This window comes from Rhagoletis pomonella, unplaced genomic scaffold (genome assembly GCF_013731165.1).
Source record: "Rhagoletis pomonella isolate Grant_MI unplaced genomic scaffold, Rhpom_1.0 Rhpom_scaffold_00004, whole genome shotgun sequence".
NCBI classification, from domain to species: domain Eukaryota; kingdom Metazoa; phylum Arthropoda; class Insecta; order Diptera; family Tephritidae; genus Rhagoletis; species Rhagoletis pomonella.
Window position 1 is genome coordinate 14,099,278 of NW_023458558.1, and position 8,712 is coordinate 14,107,989.

The 8,712-nt window shown below is 36.1% G+C and overlaps 2 protein-coding genes across 2 annotated transcripts in view; one reads left to right on the plus strand and one right to left on the minus strand.

Moving 5' to 3' along the window:
• LOC118737061 (golgin subfamily A member 7) overlaps window positions 1-8,712 on the plus strand; it is a 67,344-nt gene that overhangs the window by 6,320 nt on the left and 52,312 nt on the right. The gene's annotated exons all lie outside the window — the stretch shown is intronic.
• The window catches only part of LOC118737058 (neuropeptide F receptor), a 24,126-nt gene continuing 16,388 nt past the window's right edge, over window positions 975-8,712 (minus strand). Inside the window, exons 2-4 of the mRNA XM_036467304.1 lie at window positions 4,921-5,305; window positions 4,398-4,567; window positions 975-2,299 (exon numbers count right to left, since the gene is read on the minus strand). Of these exons, the coding sequence (XP_036323197.1) occupies window positions 1,484-2,299; window positions 4,398-4,567; window positions 4,921-5,299 (1,365 nt within the window). The 5' untranslated portion in view covers window positions 5,300-5,305 and the 3' untranslated portion in view covers window positions 975-1,483. The remainder of the gene's footprint in view (window positions 2,300-4,397; window positions 4,568-4,920; window positions 5,306-8,712) is intronic.

Below are 8,712 nucleotides of genomic sequence, written 5' to 3' on the forward strand. Positions count from 1 at the left end.
GGCAAAGAGGATATACGTATTGTCTATGTATTTATAAAACTGTAATGATCAATGCATTTTGGAATTTCTTAACGCTAAATTTGTTTCGATGAAATTTGTAAGCGCTTCGCAATACATCTGTGCTAAGACGAAAATTTTGCATACAGAAGGCGAATTTCACACACTAACAAAATATATGTATTTCGTTGCCAGATGTTTAAAAAGTTCAATACTTGCTGTTGCCATAAAGATGTTTATGCCCGGAGCAAACAGTTATTTGGTTATATCAATTTAATTTTTAACACAGCAGTTGGCTTCATCGTTTCAAAGTCGTTCGCATTTATCAAAAAAAAAAACACTAATCGGACATATTCAGTTCCTTCGTGGAGCCAGTGTAAATATACATACATACATATACTATAAATGCCTACTTAGAATTTAAATTATAACCGAATTCAGCTTACAGTGGACTTTTTTGAGATTAGCATGTAGGTAAAGAGAGAAAGGAGGAAAGATTCTCAAATATTTTAATTTATACAGAGCCATAACTTTATTAATCACCCCTTCTTATCTAGCTACCAATTAAAAGAAAACAAAGTTTTTTCTGAGAATATATCTAATATGAATCAATACTATTATTACTAATGTTATCTACATACTTATTTCTCAGAGGTTTTTTATGTTATCGCACCATATCTCCCTTAATATTATCAAATTCAAAGATTGAGAGCTCATCTTGGAGAAATTAGTTACCGTTTTTCTTCTGGAATTAGTATCCGGTCAACCCAGCTACATATCTTCCACACATTTATGCCTATATACATACACACATATGTATATATGGGAAAACCTCACAAGCGGTTAAATTTTCGTCAAAAAAATTCCCGAAAATTTTCTAAATATATCTACATATACCCTAATTAAGAATTTTGAAATTTTGATGAAAATTTTTCGAATTTAGATTAATTTTTTTGGAATTTTTCGGAAGCTTTGAAATTGTTTTCTCTGAGTTCCGTAAGAAATTTAAAAAAATAAGTATCAAAATGTCTGACATACGTGTAGAAATTTACACATTATTTCAAAATAATTTAAAAGCCTAAAAATACATATATTGTAACCACTGCCAGAACACTTTGCTCAGCTTTTAAAAGGAGTTGATCTGCCGTCATTTCTTAATTTAATTATAAATACGTACAAATGCTAGTCTTGTTTTAAAAAAACACTTAGAATAAAAAGTAATTTACTAACGGCCGTTTTCTCAAGTAACCTGTTTTAAGTGGTTTACAACCAAGAAACATACGTAGGTCATAAACCGATAATTGCAATGCTTAACTTTGGACATAGTGAGCTTTCAACTTATAAAAGTTACTTCAGAAAACGGCCCTAAAGTTATATACATTTAGTGCAAACTATTTTATAATTATATATTTACATGTTCTACTTGCCTAATTTTACAATTAATATTTAGTGGTTGTCATTGTTTTTGTTTCTTATGTTTTAGCTGTCAATTAACCGCTGTAATTGTTGTCAGCTCCATTGAAATGGGATTTTCGGTCAACGCCATAGATTCGGTGAGAGCAGCTCGAACGCCAGCACCATTACCGTTGTGCAATAACTTCAAATCGCCTTTGCCGGATATTTCGTTAAGTTTTCGTCTTCGACGCGCCTGTGCACTCCCTGTCGTATGACCATTAAGAGCAACATTAGTGTTTTCATTAGAACGACATAATAATTCTGTAAATTCTTTACGGAAATTGTCATTCAGCCATCCATAGAGCAAGGGATTCGTGCAGGCCGAACTCATGCCGAACATATGACAGAACGCATAGGCGATTAGCATACTCTCCGTCACCGCTACCGGACTACGCATATCTGCATATAAATTGAAAAGATTTAAGGGCATCCATGAAATACCGAAAATTAGCGCAATTGTGATTAGCAGGCAATTTGTACGTTGCATACGTCGTCCACGTTCGGCTTTACGTTGTGGCGTTTGCATTGCCACAACAGTGCTGCGACTCTGCAGTTTCCTATAAATGCCAAGATACGCACCGGAAACTATCACTATCGGCACCAAGTATTGTACACATAGTGAAAAAATTGAATAGTAGAAACGTCCGTTGCTAAGTGGCCAATCTTCCACACAAAAACAAACACCATGGATGCCCAGTGCTTGCAGCAGTGGCGGAATTTCAGCTTCCTCCAGCTGCTTGTAGACAAAGAGTGGGCTAGCCAATAGCACTGCCAGTAGCCAAATGCAGGCGAGTATGCTGATGACACCGCCGACTTGAAGACTCTCCCGCGTTGGATACACAATCAGCTGAAACGAGAAAAAGTGAAGGAACATTTTGATTTGTTATTTTTTCAATGTTTCTAAAGCCAAGTCGCCACTAGGCGTGGAAATCAAAAAAAAATTGTTTGACGCGAATATTTGTTTATGTCCAAAATTGTCAATAAAATGCGTGTATTCAGAAAATATACGTTAATATAGAAATTTACATTTAAGGGATTCATAACGGTGCCGTAAGTATTGTATTGTTGTATATCGTAAGCTTTAAAAGCTTAAATAAATATTTACTGAACTTGAAACCACAACCAACTATTTTTTAACACTTGGGTATTTCCATACGTCACGAATGTGACAGTCGTATGTTTCAATGAAATACAAACAAGGAAAAACATTTGTTTTCTTTTATTTCTTCCCCCGCAAACATATTCTGAGCGCTCAGAATATATGAGTCGGTAAGTAAGAAATATGAGTTTCAAAAACAAACATTTATTTACTCTTATATGAATCATTTAGGAGTCATATATGATCCAAGTTATGAGCAGCCACTTTGTGCCAGTATAAAAACAATAACGACTAGAAATTTATATCTAAACTTGTTTATACAGATATGAAAAATAATTAGGAAGGAAAAATAAACAAAATTTAGCTGCAGCAACTGCTATTACATGAATGCTGCAATATATGAACATATGTATATATGTATGCGCAGAGGTTTGTATATAAATATGCAACAGTATTTGAAATGAATTCCTTGCTAACATGGCTCTAAAGTAAGTTCATTAAGAGAGTTGAAGAATAAAGCCAATAAGAGTCACAGAACAGCATACAAGGAGCTCCGAAAGTAGGCATTTATGAGGCCAATAAGAGTCATTTAAGAGCTTCAAAAAGAGTCCAAAATGAGCCGTATATGAGGCCAATAAGAGTCCAATATGACTCATATTGAGGCTCATTTGATGTATGAATTTAAGCTCATAAAGGACGACCTTCGCAGGAAGGGAAACACCCTCATTTCGGACTCTTAAATGAGCTCATAATGAGCACAAAGGCTCCGAAATGGTACTCCTTAAAGACTCATTTATGACTCCAAATGTTTGCTGGGTTTGGACCCTTGAGTAGTTACAAGGAAAAGCTACGTATGTGTAGTAAAAACATGTATGCCTAATTTAAAAAAAAATAAAATATACTTCCGGCCAGTATAGCAGTGGTCGGACAACGTGTATACATATGTGCATTGGGGTGACCATCGTAAATGCTTTTTTTTTGAAATTTCAAGACTCTAGCCCGTGATTTTATTCTTTTTTATGAGAAATATTATTGCCTATTTCTATAGATTTTTTAATCACCAAATTTGGTTGAGATCGGTCGAGTAGTAGTAAGGGCCGATGCCACCCCCATTTTCCTCAAATTTCTTGAAATCCCACTTTTTTGCTAAAGAGCGATTGTATATGGGTAAGGCATTCTCAAGTAGGCCCTTAATTTACGAAGATTAATATTTTTCACTGATTTTCAGGCAGCGCCGAGTTTTGTAGTCGAAAAGAACACTACGTAAATTTTGTTGCAAAATTCCCAAAAGGTTTATTTTTTTAATCAACAATTGAAAATTTTTGAAGTGTTTTGGAAATTTTTATTTTTTCTTTGAAAGTAAGTGTCCGAATGAAAAAATTTTTTTGGGTGCAGATTTAGAAAACATTAAACTATACAATGAAATTATTTGCGTTACAACATTTTTTTAATTATACATTTGCGATTTGTATTGGCATTTGTACTTTTTCGATACACATGTATGTACATAATTGCCTCAGCCTGTGAAATTCGAACAATTTAATGAAATATTTATGTCAGACATTTCCACTTTAATATGACTTATTAATTAGAAATGAAAGTAATAAAACTTAATTAAGTTGTATGTGAGTATGTACATATCGAGCCCTAACCGCCAAATAACGTACGCGACATTTTTTTCGAAATTTTCTTTTTGATGCAGAAATATTCCTAGAGCATCTAGATGCATTTCTGCATCAAAAAGAAAATTTTGAAAAAAGTGTCGCTTACGATATTTTGGCGGTTGGGGCTCGATATGTTTACAATATGTAAATATGTACACATGTATATAAATATCTACACCCACCTGATATCTGTCAAAGGCTATGGCTGTTATTGAAATCGTCGATACGAAAATGCTCACTGCTTGCAACATTGCAACCAATTTGCAGAAAAATTCAAACATTCCGAAAGGCCAGTACTTGGAGAGGATTTCAACTAAGGTTATTGGCATCGTTATAACGCATAATAATAAATCTGAAAGAGGAGTAAGGAAATTCGAAATAAAATAAGTTTTTAATACATGCATATACGTGTGTATGTATATGAAGTTATTTGTGTACAGAGAGGAAAACCCCCAGAAAGTCGAACGAAAATTCAAGAATATTTTTGGAGATTTAAAGAGCAAATGTATAAATTTAATTTAATTAATTCCTACCAACTAAGATTGGTTTAAGCAATTTATTTTTATACAAAAGTCTGGCAACATTTTTTATTAAGTTAGTGCGAAAAGCACTAAAATTAAATTAAACAAAATATAAAAAGGAATAGGGAATAAACAGAAACGTCTAATAGCATTCAACTCAGGAAATTCCTTAGTACTCACTTACCGGAAATTGCCAGATTCAATATGAACAAATTGCGCGCCGTACGCATTATTGGCTTTCTCGCAACGGCTATTACAACGAGTATATTGCCAACGGTGCCGCATATAATCATTGTTACATATATGCTTATCAGTATGTAGTGCCACTGGTCGCTAATAGCACGATTTCGTGTGAATCTGTCAACAAGGCTTCTACCCTGCGCACTGAACAAGCTCATATTCGACTGTGAGCTTAAGTTGCCGAAATTCACCTCAAGGTAATCACTAATGGCAGCCGTATCCACTGACTCGGCGGTCACATTTGAATTGGTATTCAACATATTCACCAATGGAGCGGCAGAAGGAACGCTGCCACTTAGCGTTTTCTCTGTATGGGTCATCATGATTAACTGCAATGACAGGAAAATCGGGAAAATATATAGAATGCTTTTTTTATAATGCGACATGAAAGAAAAAAAAAACAGGTCATATGTGTAATAGGCAAGCCGAGAAGGAGGTGTCAGCGGAGTTAGTTGAGCCGGGCCTGGCAAAGGATATACAATAGAAAAAAATTTAACAAATTTTCCAAAATGCTAAAATGATTAAACAAAAAACTTATATTGAACTAAGTTTTGTTGTTGTATATTCGATATATTCGATATTCGAAAAATCAGGCTTTCAAAAAAAAACGCGTATGGAGCGCGTTGAGAGCTTTTTCACTGCATGTAGAGACTATCTTTACCTTTTTTGTGCAACTGTTGAGGGATTTCATGCTAATTCATTAAAAAAAAAGTACCCTTCGGTTTTAGTTCAGCAAAAATTCCAGTATGTCAAAGCAAGAAATTGTTTCCATGACACAGTGCCAAATTTTAAAAATTCTTAACAAAATTTTGGTTTATTGCATTAAAGCGCCCAGTTCAATTGGAGCTCATAGCGAGGAAAAAAATTTCGTAGAAAATTCAGTAAAGCATATCATTAAAGCTTATTTTCGGAAAGACTGTGGCACTAATTCAAATTAATTTTCAACGCAACTGAATTTGTTTAATACAAATTTAAAAAAAAAAAGCAATTTTACAATAATTTGCAGGTAAGAACCATTGACAAAGTAAGGGTGTGAACAAAAGCAGGAGCGCAATGGCGTCGTTTTTCTGCGAATGCAGTTACAGTTCCATGGCTATGCTGCATCGTCGTTCGCGCACTCTGGGCAACATGAGCAATCCATGTGCGAGATGCGCTAACCAATCCGAGTGGAGCCTTGGGTCACGGCAGAAAGAGAGGCAACTTCGCGTTGGGGCCGCGACGACTTATGCGGTTTAAGGACTCAGTGAAGTGTGCGGCTGTAAGCGGGCATCTGTCATGTAGCAAGCGGCTCGGTATATAAACGTGTATTCGATTGGGAAACCACGCTCCCTCACAGCAATGGGTTGTGCGCTGAGTTTGGGCCCGTCACGTCAAAACCACTTCCAGTGAAAAATAGTAACGAAGCCTCGGATGAGATCCCCTTTTGATGACGACCTTGGCACACATTTAAAGGACTACGATTCGAGGCTACGCACCTGGAATATCAGGACTGTTAATAGAAAAGGTGACTCTGCCCGACTGCTTGATTTTTTTGTGAAGACATAAGATGACATCACTGCCATTTAAGAAATGCGTTATACGGGGTAAGACATAGTAAGCGTGGAGCCTTGCGGCGTCTACTACAGCAGCCACGTAAAGGAGCGCAAATTCGGTGTTGGATTTTTAGTGGGAGAGAGGCTCCATCGCCGAGTATTGTAATTCACCCCGGTGGACGAGAATCTAGCCACAATCCGCAGCAAAGCGAGATTCTTCAACATCTTGCTCGTCTGCGCCCACGCCCCGATGGAAGAAAAAGATAAGGCATTTAACGATCTCTTCTATGAGCGCTGCCACTGTCAGCATATCAAATTCGGCCTTAGCAATTTCAATGCCAAGGTGGGCAAGGAAGGAATCTTTAGCGCCACTGACGGTAAATTCAGCTTCATCGTCCGATAACGGATTAAGGCTGATAGACGGAAGGCACACTATTAGTGTTTTAGACGTACGTACACTCCGATGGCCACACATTAACTCGGACCAGCCCATCTTGTTGTAACCAAGATACGCACCCGCTTCAGTGCAGCAAAATAAATGTGCACCCAACAATGCAAGAAAAGAACTATATGTTAGGTTTATCGTCGGTACCTACCGCAATAATGCAGTCCAAGCTCCACGGAGCTCTTAAAGCTCAACGGATTAGTTCATGCCTTAATCATTACCCTGAAATGCAAGCATTTTAGTTCCAAATGGCAGTGTGGGCGGACACACTTACCACCTTGGTAAAGCCGAAACCTACCTAAAATCCCTGCCGCTCTTTAGGTCCCAGCTCCCGGTTGCAATGCAACTCCACATTGAACCAGTTATTTAGTCTAGACTTAATTTTCGTAACTTAATTTTACGTAATAATAGGACAACCTGTTATATGAGAAACTGTGTTGGCGGTTAATTAAAACTTAACTTACTGTTAGAAACTTAAGAACCTGTTGGTTTTAGATTCTTAAGTTATTTGCGAAAATTGAGAGTGGTGGGAGAATCGGGCTTGCAAGATTTTCGTTTTTGCATTTCTCAAAAATTAATTAACGCTATCATATTTTTCTGCATGAATTTGTTTGATGTGTTATTTTAGACGGTAAACTGTCAAACAGCTGAAATAGAAAACACAAAAACAAAATATTTCCACTTTTGGCTTCAGTTGACAAGTTGAGTAATCATTGATGATTCCTTATGGTAAGTTAAATTAAGTTAAGTCTAGACTAACTGAGCTTTATGGTAACTTTTCGTAAAGAATTTTTCCATTTGACAGCACACATATATAAAGAGACGCAAGAAGTTTCCTTAAATATGTATGTACATATTTTTCACAAATTGTCTCACTTATTTACATACATATGTAAGTATGTATGTATGTACTCGTACTTTGCTTGTGGATCCTGTATCTGTTTCATATCTATATGCTAACTCAGAAAAGAACTTTTTTATTTAATTCAAACTCTACACAGGTTTCAAGCAATTTCAGCTGCCAATGCCGCACAGCGAAAGTAATTTCATTTCACAGATAGAGGATAACATTAAATGCGTATGGTGTGTAGATCTAAAGACTATAACTGTTTTTTGTATAAATATTAGGGTGGCCCAAAAATGCATGTGAAAAGTATACAAATTTAGTATAAAAATATGGTTTTTGATTACAAAATCAAAAAATATTGGTAAATATTTTCGGTGTAGAATAAGAATGCTCACAGCGTACGCCGATATTTATTGTATGCCATTAAAAAAAAAAATAATAATTTTTTTCATTTTGTTTTTCAAGTCCTAGGTCGCGCATTCCATATTAAACGAAACAAAAGGTGGTCATTACTATCGTATGCGGTATCCGCCGTCATCAAAAATAAAAAAATCTTCCTCAGAATCTTTCCCTCGAACATTTATTATTGGCATTAACTCCGGCACCCCAATAAAAGAAATCCATCCCCTACTTTTGTAATACAAGAATTGTACGATTGGCATATTTTAGCTGCACTTCCACTACCGGGCCAGTGTTTGGTGATCGTAGTTGTTGGCCGGGTATTATATTTTCTTAACCTCTTTCTCCATCGAGTTTTAAGCACTCAGTGGACAGTTTATTATAACTGCTTCGGACTAGTGAAGAGATGATCCAGTCCTAACCAGTTTATCAGCCTTCTCGTTACCGTATATGTTTTTTTTTTTTTTTTAGCCAGACAGCCGGGGTAGTGAGCCTTCTATTTATTAGGGTCGT